At 37.2% G+C, this 21,459-nt stretch overlaps 1 protein-coding gene across 1 annotated transcript in view; it reads left to right on the top strand.

Annotated features, from left to right (window-relative positions):
- Window positions 1-20,855, top strand: part of FAM185A (family with sequence similarity 185 member A) — a 32,489-nt gene extending 11,634 nt beyond the window's left edge. Inside the window, exons 4-8 of the mRNA XM_030469161.1 lie at window positions 1,396-1,534; window positions 6,216-6,257; window positions 11,092-11,187; window positions 13,292-13,426; window positions 20,465-20,855. Coding sequence (XP_030325021.1) covers window positions 1,396-1,534; window positions 6,216-6,257; window positions 11,092-11,187; window positions 13,292-13,426; window positions 20,465-20,580 — 528 coding nt within the window. The 3' untranslated portion in view covers window positions 20,581-20,855. The remainder of the gene's footprint in view (window positions 1-1,395; window positions 1,535-6,215; window positions 6,258-11,091; window positions 11,188-13,291; window positions 13,427-20,464) is intronic.
- Window positions 20,856-21,459: the final 604 nt, after the last annotated feature.

Below are 21,459 nucleotides of genomic sequence, written 5' to 3' on the forward strand. Positions count from 1 at the left end.
GTTTTTATTTTATTCTCCTCATGCTAGTAGGCCTTGCTTTGTTTTCATTGTACTGAGAGCAATAATGGCCCTGCTAGAATTGGAAAGGTTTTGCAAGTCATTTAACTCTCTTCAGAAGTTTAGACCATAGAGCCTAAAATGACAGAGGCTTTTCTTGTTGCTTTGCCCATTTGCTACAGCAGATTTACACTTTGTCATCCTGTGTGAGGGAGTAGTGGAGTACTGTGTGGAAAACATTCCTAGCACAGATGCAGTGTGAACTTAGGTTTGTTAGGTCTCAGCTTCTTAGAGTTTTGGTAGAAGCCTTGAAAGGTTGAAAAGCTGAATTGTGGTCACTTTCAGTAGTGACAAATTACACCTTAATATCATGGATTTGTCTGCATCAAAAGTGCTAACATTCTGTTGGTTAGATCTAAGCAGCATCACCTGCAGAGATTGTAGATGCTGTCATATATCTCTAATTCTAGCACAGCACTTTGATTACCAGATTTTCTTAAAGCTTCCTGTGTATGGAATGGTAAACTCACACAGTAATTTGGCTGTCAAAACAGCCTCTTTAGCTCACTTCTTGGGACACAATACAACCTGGAGTTTGTGCAGGATCAGGTGCTGTTTGTCAGGATACCTCGAAGTGTTTATGGCAGTTGCACAAGAATGGTATTTGTTCAGATAGGCATAGGTTATGTCACAGGACTCATCACGTGTACATAGATAATCTCATCACCTTTTATTCCCCAAATGTATCCATTTTGCAGCATTTAAAATCTTAGGCTTTCTTTCTGTTTCTGTTGAAAAGAAATAGAAATGGAGATCTTATCCTTCATATTTCAAAGCTCTGTGTAACTTGGGACTTAAGTCTAAGAGTGGAGGCCTGGATAATTGAGATAACAAACTGTTAAGCTGAGAGAGCTGATGTGGCTTTTATGAAAACATTCACTAAAGTTATGGCTTCCAAGTTATCCAGTTTAAAATAGCTGTATATAACAAAGACAGTGGCAGAAAACTGGTTACCAATTCTGTCACTGTCATAATGCTATATGAATGTTAAGTCTTCATTATTAGAGCTAATTTTTTTTTTCTGTTTCAAATGAAGTGGTTTGGGTTCTAAAAATAAAGTTTTTCTTGCATCTATTTGGGATTGCTTGGGTTCTTCACCTGTATGAGGGATGTAAGAATTAGTAGGAATGTTGCAAAGAATCATTAACTTCTCATTGGTAAGAGCTCTTTGAAAAGGCTTGTTTTGTCTTTTGTGGCTTTTAGCTAAGAACTTGAATCTGTTTTTTCTGCACCAACAACTGCTTTTTGTTTTGCCTCTTTATTGAGTTAATTCCTTCTGCCTTTTCAAACTGTGATGACAAGTTTTCCATTATGTTTATTTAAGTTTATTTCTCTTAGAGTGTGAATATAGAGAAGCTGCAGGGGACATCCATCAACATATCTACTGAGGATGGGCTGCTGAAAACTAAATATCTTTATGCAGAATCATCATCTCTGTCTTCAGTAGCTGGTGATATTATGCTGGGAAGTATTCATGGTGAGTAGGAAGTAGTGTTACAAATTTCGCTGCTTTGAAGTTAATTGTAATGTTCCAAGTAAGAAATGGACTAATGCTACAGACTATCACTAACTAAACTGTGCACAGTGTGTGGACAAAACAGTTCTATGAGCATTAAGTTACAATATAGTATGCTGTGTTTACCTTTAAAAACATTTTTCTAAGCACATTTGTGAAATAAAAAAATGTATGTTATAGGAAAGAAAGATACCACGATGCTAAGGATGTAAAAATATTTTAAAATTCAACAATAAAAATTATACTAGAAGTAGCAAAGAGGCTTCTCTTCCCTTCTCTCCACCCTTTATTTTGTTCATAGAAGTAGCTCTTACAGCATCTAATAAGAACTATGGTAGAACTTGAGTTATATTTTGAATTTTTTAGCAAAAGTGGTCTGTGTGTGTGCTAGCACCATATACTAAGAGAGTGGTGACAGTTTATCTTTATGGGGGAAAAAAAGTCTCTAAACCATCCATTGTTTACTGTCTTTTGCCTAGAAGTCGTGTCTTTTATATGAACTGCAGGATTTTATATAAAAATCATTCAGGCTTGAAATCTTGTGTGGTTTTTGAATTTAACTAAATTACCACTGTGTTCTCACTGTGCTGCCATGTGTTTGTGCTGATTCAGTATTAAGTAAAACAAACTGGAGGATCTATGAAGAATGAAACTCACTTGGATCAGTCAGAGTTCCCCTTTTCCATCTGTATGTCTTAAAAGCAGTTTGCCTCAATTTCATAGCAAATTTGTATAGTTGTCTTGTTTGAGAAATAATCCTTATTTCTTCCTTAAAGGAGCAACTCCTTTGTCCATTTATAGTAAGCTGAAGACTGGCTTCTAAGGCTGTTAAAGTTAACTTCAGCATACATAGGCAGAAATATAATTTTATGCCTTGTTAGTGTTTTTCTAATCTGGAGACTGAAGTTACTGGCACTTCTGTCTGATAGGCTGTTTTATTTTGTGTTTTTTCTATCTTCAAACTGATGTAATGGTACTGTAATACAATCTGTTTCAAAGTGTGTCCATGCCTCTGTGTACACCCAATAGTTTAGTTTGATTTTCTTGGTACAAAAATGAAATATTAACTACAGCAGTTGATGACTTCCATCCTTAGTTATGCCACATTGTCATTTAGCTGAATGGCAGTGTGAAAACAAACAGAATTGTATCCAAATTACACACGACATTTCTTACGTTACTTCACGGGTATTTTCATGAGCTCTCTACTAGATAGGTCTGGAATGCCTAACATCATTTTAGCAGTTTCTTTTAAAAACCGTGGCACAGTAATACTTGTTTAGTGCTTCTATAATACTATGCAAAATAGTATGCTCCACAGTCATGTTTTAATAGTAAAAGCAAATACTTTTAAAGTCTTTGAAATTATTATATATTTACATATATTAGCAGAAAAGATGCATTTGTATTGTGATTTTACATCACACAGATTTATCACTTCCCCTTCTAGTCTTTGCTCATGAGGTAGCTCAATTTTAGTAGTAGTTTGTTTCTAAATGCTTGGTTCTGTATAGCTAACAGTATGCTGATATTATAGCTTGCAGAAAATCAGCACATCAGTGCATAAAACTGAGCCAGACTTTGTTGCTTTTGCATGGAGAATATGGAAGTCAGGGCAGCACCAACTTTACAAACCTCCCTGAGACCCCTTTTGGTGGTTGAAACTCAGCCTGTACAATTCTGGCCAAAGCTTGGGTGCAAACTTGGCTCAGAGGCCTTGAATGGAATTAAAATAAGGACCTGAAAGACTAAAACTGACTGTAGAAAAATACAGTGATTCTGTACTGCAGTCCCTAAGCAATCCCATGACAGTCTCTTCAGTAGTGTTGCTGTCCAGTGCCTCAGAAGCATGAGACTAATCAGAAATTAAATTTTCTGTCACAAAAACCAAACAGACAAAAAACGCCACAAAACAGTGGCATGCTACAAGTGAAGTACAGACATAGGATTTTCTGAGCCTTTTATTTTTGAAGAAAGTGAGTGTATATTCTTTGCACTATGTATTTAATGTTGTTGAAGCTGGTATTCTTGTTGTAGAACAAAGATTACTGTTACGTGAGAAATCAGCACTCAACTTTTACTGCTTTAGTGGTTTGGATTGATTTGTCTTGCATGTTGGACTTTTTTCTTTTAGCCTTATATTCTGTCATGTTTCATCATGTAAGAGAAAACACCTTTTTTTTTAAAGTCACTTTCATATAAGCACTTTAATTATATATGAAAAGCTGAACATACAGCTGCCTTATCCTGTCAGTGACCTGAGTAAGACAAAGTAGAAAATCTTCAGTGTTTCAAAGGTAGTATGGTATAATGATTGAACTTGGCACTCTATAATACCTCTGAAAAGAATCAGGTATACCAAAGTATGTTCCATAAATTTCAGTTAGGTTTTTGGATCCCACTGCATATGAAGCGGGACTGTAGAAAGTAATTTTACTTTTGTTCCCTTTTAGGAGTGTCTCTAGTTTAGTCTTATGGAAATTCAGAATGCAAAGTCAAAGTGGTAAAAAGCAGCAAGATCATTTATGTGTCAGAATTTTATGTATCAGAATAACCCTGCCAACCTGTGAGCCTTCAAAACAAATTGAATGAGTGGAAATTGGTTCCTTTATTTACATCCCAAAGGCCATTTTTTTTCACCTGATCCTATAGCGATCCTGACTTGCATTTCTGCAATTTGAAGTTTTATAGTGTTCATAGAGCAGCAAAGCTTGTGCATTCTAGAAAAGATAACTGTTTCTTAAGAAGTAATGAAAAAAGAAACATGAAGCCACTGTCCTCACTATTCTGATAAAGCTATTATATTTTGGACTTGTATTGCACTATGATGCTGAAGTCAACTAGTCAAACTAGCAATTACCTTTAGTCAGGTCTTTCTATCCTTGCCCTTGTTGTGCCAAAAAAATATTTGGCTAGCTTAAAAATTGTAAGGTTAGGCTTTGTGGAACAATTACACAGCCATAAGTGTACCTGTGTGCACCATGTGTAGGTGCTTCAGGTCCCAACACAGCAGGATGGTCTGATCTGCTCTAAAAGCAACTTTGGTTAGCTAATTGTTTGAAGTGTTCCTGTCATGCTAATAATTTACATGACACAACATTAACATCATGTTTGTGGTTAGTAGGAGTTTGATTTCCAAATGTTTAATATTTTTCAAGGACGTTCTTATCAAAACAGAAATCAACACCAAAGAAAAACCCCACCAAAAACAACAGACCAGGGAATCCAGTCCCAGGGCTATATTCAGTGTATAATCTAGTTTCAGCTCCCTGGGAGCTGTGATCTGACAGAACCCCGGGCTTTTTTGTAGGTAGTACAAAAATAAATACTAGACATTATAAAATGGGGGAAAGGGTGGAATAATTACAGAATGCCTTTTGAAAACAGCAAACAGTATAACCAAACATCTGTTCACTGAAATATGGTTTTGTTTCAGCTCTTATTTTCAGAACCACTAAGTATCTTTTACAGTATGTACTTGAAATGATGGATTTAAGTCTCTTGATGATAGGCTGCTTTTCTAGCCTTCAGCCTACTGACCACTAAGAAAAACACTACAGGTCATATACAGTGGAATGCATTCTGCCCTAATGGTAATTACACTACTGTGTAATTACAGAAGATAGAAGCAGATCTTGATTCATTTGCAAATTTTACAGGTCTTTTTTGAAAGATCTGAAATTTGTAGTGAATATTGCATGTTACTAAGTTGGACTCAATTACTGTGATTGACCTCATTTTTCAATCTGTTATCTTCCCAGGAGGATAAGAGAGTGGCAGGAGTGACATTTTGTGGTTTAGTCTTTCATGTAAAGCATTTTTTATGAGGCAGTTGTACCTGTGTAACATACATGGAAATGTGGACATTTCTACCAACTTTGTTAGACTGTTAATAGTATGCAGGGCTTTTCTGTTAGGAGATACCTTTATCTTCCTTCCAGATCCTCTTGATGCAATAGTTAAAAGGAAAGAATATTTATTTTGAGATTTTTAAGGCTAAAACATCAGTGCTTGTTAAAAGTAATGTAAGATCAGTAGGCGACCATTCTACATTTTATGACTTGTGCATTCTTTTGTTTCATGTTCTTTAGTTTGTCCAACACAGTCAGATCTTGCTGAAGTCAATGAAAAGCATTGACAAGGGACTGTCATACACAAGTTTGTAGAGAGTAGGTAATGTTCAGTGAGTCCATGAATCAGCCTTTGAGGAAAAAGCAAATTATCTCCAAGGGGAGATTAAGTTACCCATACTGCTGTTGCAGGCATGAGAGCAATTGAAAAAAAAAAAGAGGGGGAGGGTGGGTAGGGGGATGTGCTCAAAACAAAACAAGGAAATACTTAGATAAGCATTGCAAGGCTAAAGCTACTTTTCTTTCCCTCCCACCCAGTCTGTATCTTTAAGTGCTGCTTTTTAAATTATGTCTGAAATCACTTCATTGTTACCTACCTGTTGAGATTTTTGTGAAAATGATAATATTAAAGCAATATTAATAGTTTATGCTATTTTGCTTTTATATGCAAATCAGATATGCTACTACAGGTATAATGCCCTTGTATGGGATCACATTATTTTAGCCTTTATGATTTCAGAAACCAGTTAAATAATATGCTTTTAACATTTTCTCCCTTTTCTTTCCCTAAGGTAACACCAGCCTTCAGACCAAAACGGGGAGTATCTCAGTTGGTAGGTTCTACCTTCTCTCTGAGAACTTTTTCTTACTCTTCCCTTCTCCTTTCTAAAAGCTAAATATTCACAAGGAAAGCAAAAAGGAGCTGTTTCCTCACAGATGTTTCTGCCCTCTTTTCAGGAGTAGCAGTGATAGCTCTGTAGCTGAAGGAGATGCTGTCAGCCCTTTCCAGCTGGGCAAGTTGTGCTGTCGAGCTTTTGACACCACAATACTGCTGAGCTTTGCACAAGTTAGACTGAGTCTGTGTCATTTTTCAGATTAGGATGGGATGAAAGGCTGTGAGAAAAGGCTAAACATGCATCAGATGCAATCATTTTGCCTTAAACCTAGTTCTCTGTCTTATCTTTGTTTTGATACCAATCATTAGCCATGTTTAATTTTTATATCATAAAGCCATTATGCTACTTATTGGGCTTTTATACAACTGGATAATGCAGAGTTATCAGTTATGATATACATCCTATCAGAAGCAGTATTCTAGGAAAATGTTAGGGCCTCTTCTTTTGTAGTACATCAAAAAATAATAGTTATAGACAATGCTCAGTGTCTCTTAAATGTACATGGAAGGACTCCCCCTTCTGTTAATCAACTTGCATACAATAAGCCCCAATATTGAAGACTTCTGCTTGTGGTAGTAACCATAGTCACTCACCAAGCATTGTTCAGGGATGAGCTGTACTGTGAAACTTTTCTTATGTTTCTAAGCAATCTATATTAACACTCCTGGAAAATGAGTGCAATACATTCTTAGGAGTTAGTCATTAAACCGCAGAATTAAGTGAAGCTTGCTAATCTGTTTTTCTTGGTGTTAAATAAACTCACAGAATATGAACAGTGTTCAAATAAAGGTTTCTCAACACAGGAGGTAATTTTTTCCTTCAGCAGATGATTATTATTTTCCTTAATTAGCCAGGTTCAGCTTAAACATTAAGACACCTCTTACAGTTGAATAAACTTTATTTTTCAGATCTCAATTCTGAAATAACTAAGTAGTCCTAATCTTTTCCTATATACCTTCAAAGATCCTTTAGGTTTTTATGGATTTTTCCAAAGGCAATTGACCTAAGATCTAGTGGTTCAGCTCTAAACACAAGCAAAATTGGTTTGTGTATGAGAAATGTATGCCACAAGATAGTTTCTTGGATTGCCAGAGACTTGAGGGGGATTTGTTGATGGAAATGGGAAGAACAACTCAGATCTTCCAACTTTCTGGATGGGTTTGCATAGGTATGTAGTACTTTATTTCACCAGAGGCATAATTCTATCAGTTTACTGAAAAAAATGCGCTCTGATTTTAAGGATATAGCCTTAGCTTTTGTGATATTTTTTACAAATCAAACTAAAACTAATGTTGGAGTGCTGGATTTTTTTCAAAATATTTTTGAGAAGATAAAAGCAACTGTAATGACAGTTTCTTATTCTAATATAGCTCTGCATTAAGATGGAAAACAATGCCCTTGTCTCTTGCTTCCTTTGATTTTCTTTTTTTATTATATATAATTCATGAAGCTGATTTGGGTTGGGTTTTGTTTTTTGTTGTTTTTTATTTTATTTTCACACTGACATTGTTAAAATAAGAAAGTGGGAATTATTCCTTTTTTTTTTTTTCATTTTTGGTCTACTGTGAGATTTTTAGTCACTGACAAACTGTTTTGCAACCCTATACTAGAAGCTTCCTACTTCTACCAAATGTTCTATGGGTTTTGAATGGGTTTTAATTTAAAATAACCAGACCTATTTTTATTTCTTTTTTAATTTACTACTTAGAATAGTCATTAGAAGTCTGACTAATCTTGGAAAAAGTAAAGGAGTCTTTGTTTTTAGAACCAGCTTAATGTTTTAACTTTTTATTTGGTAAATTAGTAGGAGAACTCAGGTTGGAGGAGACCTCAGGAAGTTGCAGAATCTTGGAATGATTGAGGCTGGAAGGGACTTCTGGCAGTCAGCTTGTGCAGCCACCCTGTTCAAGCAGTTGTCTCTGGTCTCCCAACTTCCTTCTGAAAGCCATGCCAGCTCTGAGGTTGCTCAGGGCTTTATCCTGGGCTCTTGAAAGCCTCCAAGGATGCAGACTGTACAGCTTCTCTTTACTGTCCTCAGTAAAAAAGATTTTTCTTCTGTCCAAACTGATGAAACTCCCTTGTTTCAATTTCTGACCATGTCATTCTCTCATCCTGCACCACTCTGAGGCTTTGTCTTCTTCTTCCCCCCTTGCAGAAGCCATAGGGAGCTGCTCCCTGGGCTGAGCAAACCTCATTCCTCAGCCTCCCCTGCTGGGGAAGGTGCTCACACCCTGACTGCTTTGGTACTTCTCTGCTGAATTCACTTCAGTTTATTGATGTCTCCCTTTTCATCCACCCAACACTGGATGCTGTTCTCTAGATGTGTTTCTAGGGGCTGAGGAGATAAAACCTTCCCTTGGTACTCTGGCCATGCTCCAGTCAGTTCTGCCAAGGATACTGTTGGATTTCTTTTCTGCCAGGGCACGCAGTTGGCTCATGTTCAGTCCTGCTAGGATTTGTTTATTTCTTAGTGTTATTGGCATGGTCTGATTATATATCCTCTGCTCTGCTGCCAAGCCAAATTTTCCCCTAACCAACTTAAAAAAAAACCCCATATTTGTTTTTCCTTATTGGATTATTTATGTTTAACACAGCTATGCATTGAGGAAATTAATATTCTGTGTTTGTTATAGTCAGAAATTATGAAGCTTATGGTGGTTGTTTCATGCTAGAGGGGAGGAACCAGTCTAAACCAGTTTATGGGCAACAAAGACTTATTCCAGCAAGGAAAACTATATATTGAGATCTAGAAACTTTTTTTTTTAAAATATGTCAGTGACAGTTTGCCCTGTTCTGCTGAATTCTTTCTTCAGTAACCCACACCAGATGATCTAAAGGCCTCAGTGACTTTCTGTGATGCTCAGTGTCTTAAATCAGCACAAATTTAGGAACATTTCAAATGCATAAATTTGAGCATAGTCCTGGTGTGAAAGTGAGCTGAGATGCCTGAGATTCTCCTTTGTGATGATGGTGTTGTAATAATGCAATTCCCTGGTACTGAGACAAAACACCAAAGTTTTCTTTTAAGAAGGGGATCAATTATGGAAAACAATTATGGTACTTAAGAGTTTTGGGTAACAGAAAAATGAAACTATAAACTCTAGTGTATTTGGAAGTAATGCTGCATCTGGGTTTTGTTTTGAGAATTCAGCTTTTAATACATGATCTAGGGAATTTTAAAATTAAAAACCTCATTTCTGAATGACACTAAAGACATTCACTTCATAAAGTACATCTCTTAAGTACTTTAAAAAACCCAAATTATCCATGCACACACTTGTCTCTTTATAGCAATCAATCCTATTAATTTAGTCTTTGCCATCTGCTTGAAGGGTGTTAATGTTCTGGCTCTCATTTTGAGTCTCCTTCACCTTACTACCTCTTATCTCTGAGCTTCACCTTCTGTGTTCTGCCAATGACAGACCTGGAATTTCTCCCCCACATTGTTCTCATGCTTTCTCCCACACGAACCTGGACAGAGGATGGTGCCCTTCAAACACTCAGTTCCACTCAGCTTGTTCTTATCCCTCAAGTGTCAGATTATGGAAAATGGAAGTCTAAAAAGAAGTCCACAATGAGTTAATAACTACTGAGTTACTACTTGGTTTTGTCATCAGGATTAACTGATTAAGATGGTCTCTGTACAGTCCCATCAGCTGTTGGTGTTGTACAGATTGTTAGCAGTTGTTCTCCCTGTAGAGGGTTGCTGTCCTGTCACAGGAGGCTCTTCTTGTCTTCTAAGTGCAGATAAAAACTATCTGCACATCTTGCCTAGAGCAGAAGAGTCAGAGTCTGGATATTTCCTGTATCGATTGCCAAGAAAACCTCTGTCAGGGTTATGTGGAGTTGGTGATTGGCTGTTACCAGTTGGATTTGGATACCTGCAAAATTAGCTTTTATATGAAAATATTGGTTTATTGCTACAAAAAAAAAGTAAAATTGATTCATTAAAAGAAATATTTCAATTATTTTAATTTTCAAACTTATAAACATTTTTAAGTTACAATTAAGCATTTCATTGTGAGTTACAAAAGCAAACATTTTTTTCCCAATTCATTATGTTCACTTAACACAACAGTTGCTGGTTTTCTTTCTTATTTGGAACAGAACTTTAGCACAATCTACTGAGAGGAGAAAAACATTCCCATCTAATTCCAGTTGTTACTGGTTTCTTGTTAATCAAAGAAAGTCTCAGTTTCTCAGCTGTCTAAATATGGATTGGATAAATAATGTCTAAATAATGGATAAACATTATTTTATTTATTTTCTTTTCAAGGAAATCAGTTTTAGCTGTGGGATAATAATCCCTTTTTATGATTTTACTTTTGTATGCAGTACACTGATATTCCACATCTGTGCTTGAGATCTGGCATCAGAAAAGCTCCAGATGAGTGTACTTAGAGCTAAAGCTGTATGACAAGCTTAAGGCATTAATGCTGGACATTGTTGTTATGATTAATTAGTTCTCACATTAATGTTTTCAATTTTTGAAGGAAGAAAGGAGTGTCATTGAGATCTTGTAGGTGCTACAAATCTAGTAACAACTGAAGGGTTATGGCCTTACAACTACTGTATGCCCCAGTTTTGGGCTGGGGAGATAAATTTTGTTCACAAACCTATTTTTCAAAGTCTGACATTCAGTAAAGAAATACAAGATGCTTCTCAAACATGGAAGAATTTACAAAATCCATTCAATGTACAAAGAAAGATTCTAGCAAATCTTTATTTTTAAGGCTTCACAAGCACAAATACTTCTTTAATTTTTTTTCAGATTCATCAGATGGAAGTCTAAAAGCTTCTACACATCATGGGGCAATAGATGTTTATGTCAGTCAATTAAGAAAAGTGGATCTGAAATCCCAGAAAGGTTAGTAAACTAATCAAATATTTTTGGTGGCAGCTTACAGTGTAAAAGAAAAGGAGATAAAGGCAGTTTTGCTTATTTGTCTGGAAAAAATGAGTTTGTGATTGTTGGTTATCTTGCCTTCTTTCTTACCTCGTTATTAGAAAATGTGTATAAATACTTCTAACACAGTAAACTCTGTAAGGAGCAATGATTTTTCAAATAGATAAGAGAATTTTTTCTATTTTACAATACTTTCTTTTTTCCTGGCAATCGACCTAGCAGAATTCTGCAGAGTTGATTTGGAATACAGTCAGTCTTCCTTTGCCTTGAGCACAGTTTACTCCATGATGCTGATGGTGTATGTGCAGAGTGACAACCATCACACTTTTGTTTAATTTTTTCATGAAATGTCTCGTTGAAACTAAAAGGTAAAAAGATAAAAATGAGGGGGTCTTATCCTATCATTTGTCCTTTTAAATCATAATTGCTCACTAGAATTTCAATGCTTAGTTAAAAGCTCACTCCTAAAGCTCGGTTCATAGTTTTACATAGTTTTCTGAATGGCAAATAACAAAACAAAAAAGCCTAAAAGCCACTATAGCATTTCTACACTTACCTTGAACATCATGTCAGATACTCCAGGTGGTTTAAATGAACATTGTATTTGGTCTCCTTTTCTCACTGCCTGTGAGACAGTGCCCCTGCCCTGTTAAATCCAGCAGTTACTCAGAAGGGGGCTAATGAAGGAGAGCCAGTGAAATTACTTGTGTGCCATTCTGTACAAGCTGTTCTAGTTTTATTGGTGCAAAGAATTTTTGTTTTATTTTCTAGTTACCTTTTGAATGACTTAAAACTAAGTTATGTCTCTAATAAAAGCTAATTAATGCTTTTTCAAAACAGTGCCTGACAATCTCTTCTGGCAGCACAGTTTAGTAGAAGCAAAGTTGATGAAGTTCTGTTTTGGTTTACCCTGTAAATTCAGAGTAACTGCTGACAGCTGCACTGTAGAAAATATTCCACTTGTGATAAATTAGCTGCATGTGTGCTGGAGTTTGAGTCATATTACTGAGCAACTCCCCATGGAGGACCCAAAGATGAAGACCTTTTCCCTTTCTTATCTTAAGGTTTTTGTGTATTCAGCAAAATTACACTGACAGTTATTTGTTCATCAGGTTTGTCACAGGCAAGTGATTCTGCTGAATTTAAATTGCATAGCTGGGGTTGCTTTTCACTGCTACTTAGTTATTCTAACATAAGAAAACTTACAGTGTTCTGCTTCAGCTTTTTGTTTTTCTAAAGTGAATTTTGGAATTGAGAGATAACAAAGGAGTAGGAATAAAGAAGGTATATTCTGAATTTTGATAGGTTTTTGTTCTAATGTGTAGGGTGTAGCTTCCAAACATTGTGACTGAGTAATTCTAACAATTACTAATGTGGGCAGGCTGGGGGTCCAGCATCTGTTTTCAGTCTGATGCACAGAGGCACAAATTTAGGGGAATCAGAAGTTGGAATTTATATTTTTAGTCAGAGGGATAAAATTATTTGGGCTACCAAAGCTGCAATTTTGCTTGTAGTTCACATCTTAGTGATAAGGAGTCTAAACTGGTCAGTCACTTGTGAGACTGCATCTGTTGAAGGATGTGAACAGCTGGCCCTGCACGTTAAAGCAAAGACAATTGTCAGTGTTAGCAGTCTGTGAGCAGCAATACGTTGTTCCAGAGGAGCAGTTCTTTCATAATGTGCCAAATCCAATCTCCCAAGCATGCAACTAGAAGATGAAACTAAGGTCATAACACTTATGGGATCTGTTAGATTTATTTCCCACGAACATCTCCTGTAATAGGATTCCATACCAAGAGCCTTTGCTAGCAGTATATGGCAATGTCAGTTTTCATGTCTGCCAAGGAAGTACTGTGACACCATTTCTACCTGTGACATATACAGTAGTCTGATGGTGATATATGAAAATAATCTTCACTACTGATTTCAGAGACAAAGAGGTTACAATGTCTAAAGGCTCTTAAAAGTAAACCAGACAGTGCTTTGATTCAAATTAGCTAAATAATTGCCTGCTTCAAGCTTTGATCCTAGTGTTAAACTACCTTTTTTTTTAAATTTACACCAGGTTCTATTACAGTCAAGGTACCTGCCTCTCTCAAAGCCTATCTACAGTTGTCTGGAAGAAAGGTAGATGTGAGCTCAGAGATCCAGCTAAAAGAAACACAGAGTGCCTACAAAGATGATCATGTAACTATAAGTGGTAAGGCTGACTAATCTTGGCTTCCAAGAAATGTCTGTCTGGCCTTAGTCAAAGCCATCTACATTTCCTTATGAGTTTATTGCTCTTGGCATCTTGTTTCATCTGTTCTATGTTCAAATGTTTGCTTGTGCCATTGTATTCCCTGTGTTACTAGACAACTTTTTCCTTGTGAACAAATGTGAATGCAAACAACTGCTTCTCTAACAAAAGTCTTAGCACCAAGTTAATCCTCAGCATTATTCCAGTGAATTTGTGGGATTTAATTCAGGGCTGAATTTGACCTATTGCTTGGTTGACTTAGATGATCACATACATTAAATTGGCAAGGAATATCAAAAATATCATGGCAAGTTTTCTCTATCTCTGATGGGTGAGAGGGGGAAGTAAAAGGATTATATGGCATATTCAGAAATGTACATTATAAACTTAAGCAGTATAGGATAGGCTGAGAATTGCTGGGTTGTAGAACAGCAGAAGAAGCTGGAGCAAGGAGGAACACAGTACATGGAAAGGTGCCTGCAGTTGTTGAAAATGTTCTTCTAATGCATTTAAAATTGAACTCAGGAATTCCAAGTCTTGATGCTTTCTGCTTTAGAAAACAGTTGTACTATTCATTGTTGGAGTGTGTATTTCTCTCCCTTCTGGACATATCTATCTAGATGATAAAGCTGTGGCTGTTACTAATTATTCAGTTTGCTTAAGAGGAAAGATTAACGTAATGTGTCCCGAGGCTCCAGCTTTGTTTTCAAACCTGTTATGTCAGTATGACCTGATAGAAGACTGGGGGAAGCTTTGAGTTTGTTTGAGTTTTTGGTTCTTTTTGGTTTAAACATAAACAATATGCATGAAACTTGTTTTGATAGTCTCAAAAATCAGGAAATGTTAGAAGTGTATGGACATAATTCTAATATGTTGCCTGCTTATATAAAATACTAGTCTTGAGATAGGTAGGTCTATCTCTTCCTGTCTTGAACAGTAACTAGCATTTGAATTTTACTAAGCTTATTTAATACAATTTTTTTAAAAAAATGTAGTTAGAAGTTCTCAGGCTAGAAACCTGTGAAAAGACCCCAGTTTCCAGCAAGGTTTTATGGAACACATCCCCTCAGCAGTAAAACAACACAGGGAATGAGGACCACTGACCAGTCCATTGTCTTGTTATTCTGGCAACATTAAGGTCAAAAGTGGTGTTTCAGATCTAACACAACTAGAATGGCTTCTCTTGTTTTACAGCCCAGGCAGTGTTTATGTAGGAAAGTCATTGCTGAAGCAGATGTAATTTTTCAACCCACCACTCTGTATGGAAATGATCTTGGCAGTTGAGGCCAAAAGTGACTCTGATTACTTAACTCTCAAATACATATATCCCAAAGGCATGGAAATCAGCAAGAGCTGTGTGGAGACAACAGCATTAGGCCACTGATTACTGTTTAAAGAGATTACAGTATTGCACAAAAACCATATTAAACCTAGATCTTTGATTGTAATACAGTTGAATGAAAAATGACCCTGGAGTGCATTTTCCACAGGATACAATTCAACCAGAGTAGTGCTGGCCTGAAGTAACATGTATTCATCTGTCTTTATACCTTGCATTTAGCTTTGCTGAGTGCTTTCTTACATATTGTAACCAAAGATTTATAGTGGCTCTCTCCCCCCTTTCTTTCACTGGTCAATAAAAAGCAACAAACGTGAGGACAGATGAAGTAATTGGTTTTAACATGTGCTTTGGTCCTTTTCATATCCTTTTGAAACTAGTACATCCCCTTTCTTTGCCACATTGGTAATACTCCTTTGGCATGGCCAAGGAGATGCTTCCTGCTTCTCTTATTCTTTACCTTACCCCATGATGACAGTGGTTTTTTTGTGGGTTTTTTTGTTTGTTTGTTTTTTTGTTTTTGCAGGCCAAGCTCTTGTCCCCTCATTCTCAACAATCTCTTTTTCTTAAAGTTGTATTTTGAGAATTTTCTTATACAAGTAGATTCTGAAATAATTTAAAATAATTTAATATTCTTTCTGTTTCATGAAAACATTATCCACTCTTGACGTTTTAGGTATAGGGTCTATAGATGTCCTTCTGCTGCAAATAAATATAAATTGGAGAGAGAAGAGGGGTTTTGCCATGTGGAAAAAATCTCTATCACAAGAGAATGGCAGTTCAGGTTTTTATACTTCTGGAGCGTAAATACTTTATTGGAAGGTGTCCAGTTATGAGTACTTCAGAAGGATGTGGGCAACTGTAGAGAATAAGAAGAACATGGGATCAGGGGCCTAAAAACATCATTTTATGAGAGAAGCCTGAAAAAGGTGTTGTTCTTGTCTACAGAACAGAAAACTGAGGGAAGATGCACTTTTCCAGTACATAAAAAATTTCTGCAGAGATGAATGAAATAAATTGTCTATCCACTGATAATAGGACTAGAAATTGACTTGAAATTATAGTAAAGAAAACTAGCAAAAGAGTAAGTTAAAATTGCTGTAGTAAGCATTTGTCTCATGAGGCCATAGGACTGTCGGTCCTGCAGATTGTGAACAACAGGCTCGGCAGGCATGTCAGGTTAAACACAGTGCAACCTCAGGAAGCTGCTTTCAGCCCTGTTTTCTCTTGTGCTAAGTTGATGGGGCCATCTGTTCCCACACACCACTCCACAGTAACTTGAAGATTGAGGCATGTGGGTGGATAAATTTGGGGACTAAGTGAATGCAGCCAGTGAGCACACTTCTACCCACTTCCATTGCCAGCTTGTGTGATGGCAAGTGTGAGCTTGTTGGAAAAAGTCTTGTGATTGTTCAGAGACTTTTTTGGGATACTTGTAGTTTATATTGTCAATTTCCAAATCTGGTTGTCTGGAATATAATCCCTTTCTTTACTCCATGTATACCTTGCATTCCAGGGCAGTGCCTGGAACTCATCTGATTCCAGATCCTCCTCCATCCCTAGCTCCAGTTCTAGTGCCAAGTTAATTTCCATCAGAAATCTCTGACCTGATGCCATCCATCTGCTTGTTGCTAAGGAGCTTTTAGCTATGGCAGTCACTCCACATGGTTTTCAGCACTTGTGTGAGTTTCCTTGGTAAAAGTCCCACAGTGTCACAGCTGTTCCTCTGAGGCTGTGGATGATTGTCTTTGTAGGTTATTGTGTCTCCCTTTTGTTCCTTTCTCAAGTTGGGAAACCAAGCTCTCTGTACTTTCTTCTTTGGGAATTAGTGTCTTCTCCCAGGATGAGACATTCTCGTTCTTAGTTTTATCCAGCATGACAACAGCTGCAGCAGTTTACAGGCTTTCTCCTACTAATCCCACTCCATCAACAGCCCTAGAGCTTTGCTGAGTTGCATCTGCACAGTGTTCCTCTTGGAGCCCTGCCTTCTAGGGACCATGCACATAAGTGATAGGGCTCTCTCTTCTCATGTTAATTTACACCTTTGCTCAGATGTCTGTCCTGGAGATGAGTCTCCCATTATCCTCTCTCACACCTTTTCTCCTGTCAAAATTTCTAGGTAGATGCCTCAACCTTACAGGTTGATGCAGCTTCCAAATATTCTTTTGATCACTAGGAACTCTTCAGATGCCCTTCTTCCTCATGTGCCTCTGGAGTCAGTCTGTCTAATTACCAGATTCCCTTGAAATGAAAATGGACACTGAACTGTCCCGTCTCTGAATTTTTTGCTCTCTTAACTTCCATTCACTTAGGCATGCACAGAAATAGTCAGACTTTCATACCTGCCTGAGGTTAGATCTGGATTCCCCTCTGGAGCATAGGAGAGTTAGAGACATGTTTCCAGCCTTCAGGAATAACTTCTTTCTCTCAGCTCACACTATTGCTACTCAGCCAGTAGTACTGGGAGAGCATCCTATAAAGTGCTGTGGACTTGCCCTGTATGATTGCTTCAAAGCCAGTGTGCATGGAGAGAGCTGACCCCATGAGAGTCATACAGTGCATACAAGGCTTTACAGATGTTAACTGTTTTTGTTATCAGTAATTCTATATTGTTTACTTTAAGGTATTTTCTTTGTATTTTAGCTGCCTGGAGTTCCAGGGTTAAATACAAACACAGCTGAAGGGGCAGTGAGTAACATGAGGCAAGCAACTTGCCTTTAAAAGGGAAATAACAAAGAGCTTGTATTATGGCAGGCTGCTGAAACTTCAGTTTCTTCTGAAACTTCACAGCTGCAGAGTGTCCTGCTCCTTCTCCCAGTGTGCAGCTGGCTTGGGTCTGTGTTCAGAGTTAGGATTCTGATCCTGGGAGTAACACTATCTGCTGCTGTGTCCCTCCCTGTTTGTCTCTTCTCAAGGCACTTCTTCAAAACATTCCTTCTTTCCTAGAAGCAATTTTTGAGCATTTGCCACTAGAACTGAGTGGGAAGAGCTTTGTTGTACAGTTTTGTAGTGTCCCTCTAAACACTGTCCCTCTGTGAAGACTTCATCCTTAAGAAGTATCTTAATAAAACAAACAAAGACCCAGGTTGTATCTGGAAAAAATTACATTCCTTCAAGTCAAACAGAAAGTTCATCCAACTTTTATGAAACACATTAGATGAGATGCTATCCTACAGATTTTTATTGGTTTCAGCTTGCAGTTAACTCAAGCTGTGTGCAGCCTTTTTGAGATATACCACAGTCCTAACAATACGAGTGAAAAACATTCAAAGGACATTCATCTAAGTGTGTTTTGTGATATGAAAGTAGAGCTCCCTATTCACTTGGCTTGCTGGAGACTGGGGAAGTTAAACTGTGAGTACTTCACCACGTAATGTTCTGCAAAAGTGTTCTGTGGAAAAAACCCAAACAAACAAACCCAAACAACTTCTACCTGGGTGTTAAATTGGAAAAGTGAACATGTAGGCTGTTACCTTTTGTGCTTTACTAGCATGCTAGCAAAGTCATCCTCAAAATCCACTTACATTCCCACAGTATTCAGAGTACAGGCAGTGAGGACAGTTAAGACCAAACTGTCATCAAAAGGTCTCTAACTAAACCTTGTTGTTTGATTAGCACCCCATACACAAAGCTTTTTAAATATCTTAAGCTTGACTTGAATCTGCTACTGGCACCAGGAATAATAACCTTAAAGTAGTCTGAAGATCTTCATCCCTAGGGAGCAGAACTTGACACTCACTTTCCCGCAGGCAGTTTGGAATTTTCTGTATTCCCTTTGCTGGCAAATCTCCAAAAGCAGCATAAGGAGCAAAACATTTTTCTAAGTTCACAAAGCAAATGCAAAATGAGAAACAGAGCTCAGACAACAACTGAGCTTTGAAACAGTTCTTGGTTATTTGTTTCTGTTTCTTCAAAAGTCGAGTTTAACTTTTCAGCAAAAGCATAGCAGGGTGGAAGCAGTGCATGAAGCTGCTCATTTACAGGGCTGGTTCTGACCTTTAGTGTTTGTTCTTTGTATAGAAGAACAAGTCATAGTGGGGGGGAAAAAAAAAAAGCATGAGAGGAACTGGGACCAAGCACTCCAAGATGCACTTCCCGAAAAATAGATCTTTGCCCTACATTTATTGTGTACTTTCTCCTTAGGGAAAAAAGCTGTATTTTCAGTGCTCTAAATCTCTGTTACAGGCTCAACGGATACGTTTCCTTTACACATCTTTCTTGGTTCATTTCTGGAGTCTTTTTCCTGTTTGAAGTTTGTACCGATTTAATGTTTTGAGGGCTACCTCTACTTAAAAGGTTATTTGGTTTTGGATAATTCTGAATATTCTGATACAGTACTTTTGCAAATTGACTCAGGAAAGCTTTCTGAGGAGCTGAAGTTTCAGATTTTAACGTACAACACATCTGTGATGATCATCATAGATTCAAGTCCATAATTAGATGGACAGCAGAACAGTGGCTTCTGGTTTACAATAGGAATTATATTGAGACTGCTGTTGCCTGGAGCAGTCAGGAGTGCACAGAATATGCTGGGACATGGACATGGTAATCTTTGAAATCATGTTGTAGTGTGATGGCAAAGGACACTGAAATACCTCTTTGTTCAGTGGGAGAACCCTGAAAGCGTTGGACTCTTCTGAAGTCCTGCACTTCTAGGACCTAGGATTGATGTGGGTTTGGCCCATAACCTTGAATTAATCCCACTTAGATGTACCAAAGCACTGAAATGCTATTGCTGAGTTCTGGCATATAGGCTTGAGTTGGGGAAGGCAACGCAGTGATGTCAGTTGGAGTTTTGCCACTGGTTTTGCCATGGCCAAAATTTAACTTCAACTATGTTAGAGGTCAGAGCAGAACATGTTTGCAGACTTGCTTCAGAATAAGCTTCCCTGCCATCCCTCATGCTGCTATTCCAGGCTCACATTAGTTCTAAACTTAGAATTCACTCACTCATATGAATGCTAAAATAATAATAAGATATTTTGTAAAGATAAATGAAAGTGAAGGTTGATCTTGTGATAAAGGCACTGATTTGGGACTGAAGATCCTAGTTTATTTCCCAGTTTGGTCATGAATCTTATGAATAAATTTGGAAGGCCACTTACTCTCTTGGCCTCAGCTTCCCACTTGAAAAACTGAAGCTAAAAGGAACTTTCTCCTTTGTCTGTTACAGAGCAGGCTGTTCAGAGCATGACTGTGCATAGTGATTTTGTGAAAAATGTAAGGCAGATATCTCAGGCATGTTGTTTTGTTTGGTTTTTTTTAACTCATTATTCTAAGAAAGCTGTAGTAGTAGCAACATATCTTGTAATCTGGAAAAATCAGGTCTTACCTGTGTCTCTTTTCCATGTTTACCATAAAGATGAAAACTTTTCAAATTACTTGGCCAGATTAATGTCTAATGTAGACAAATTTCCTACACCTTAATAGAAGAGATGGCACCATACAATAAAACCCCACAATTTTATTGCAATAACATATTATGGGAAATAAGATTAATGAAAAAAACTACCAAGAATGAAATGTCAGAAGCCTGTGTTAAAAATAAATAAAGTTTATCAAATATCTTATAAGTATTTCTTGTTAGCTTGAAAAAAATCTAAGGGAAAGGCAATATGCTTACTGTGTCAAATTAAACTAAACAAAGCTCTCTTTTCCAGGTCACATGAATCAAAGGAATGAAATGGACAAATGGATTAAGGCAGACACACAAAATGGCAAAGTATATCTTAAAAGCCAAAGCTGGATCCAGTCCATCAAGCTGAAGAGTTCCTAAATGGTGGAATAGGCCAAAGATTAAATCAAGAAATATTAAAGGAATGTTTCTGTAAAGCTATAGAGCTTTTGCTTATCTGTATTCTTAACTTAAGAAAGACACAATATTAAAAATGAAGATATTTTAACCGAAGATTTGCCCATGACAGTGGTGGGTGCTTAAATGTTCTGGTTCATTTTTAGTGCCTTTTGGGAATGACAAGATCTTACTCAGAATTTGCCACTTACCTTGTCTGTAAAAGCTGGTAACTTTCTCACAAAAGTTTGGAGTAATTTTAAAAAAAAAAGCATTTTCAGTACCTGATATTTGAAAAAATAGCAAAGTTTGCTTCTGAGATAATATACTCTTCAAGCTATTTTATAAATTAAATAGCTATTTTTTAAATTAAATGTTTCTGTAATGTGGGAATTCTCTTCAAAATGCAGAGAATTTTCAGTCCAACTTATCTGCAGTGCAGATAGGGTAAAACCACTTTCAGAACTGTAGTTCTTATTTAGTCTTCTTGTTTGGTGATTAACCCCCCCAGCAGCTGGATGTGGTGATCTTAGAGGTCTTTTCCAGCTGTGGCAATTCTGTGATTCAGTTTCTGCCTTGTCAGTCAGTACTGCACATGTGAAACAACTTGTGTGAAATGACAGAACCTGCTCCCTGTCATCCTGGGCCACTTACTTGAGGAAAGAGATAAGTCCAGCTATGTCTACCACTGCTTGTCTGCAAAGAAAAGCTTTTAAAATACTAAAAAGTGCAATGGGTGTGGCTGTTCTCAAGGAGGAACACTCCACCAACTGGACTCCATCTCGGAGTCCATGTGAACATTCCCCTAAAGTGAAAGAAACCAAAGAATGGAAGCATTGGACTAATAAATCAGAACTGTAATCT

This window comes from Calypte anna, chromosome 1 (assembly GCF_003957555.1).
Source record: "Calypte anna isolate BGI_N300 chromosome 1, bCalAnn1_v1.p, whole genome shotgun sequence".
In the NCBI taxonomy this organism is placed as follows: domain Eukaryota; kingdom Metazoa; phylum Chordata; class Aves; order Apodiformes; family Trochilidae; genus Calypte; species Calypte anna.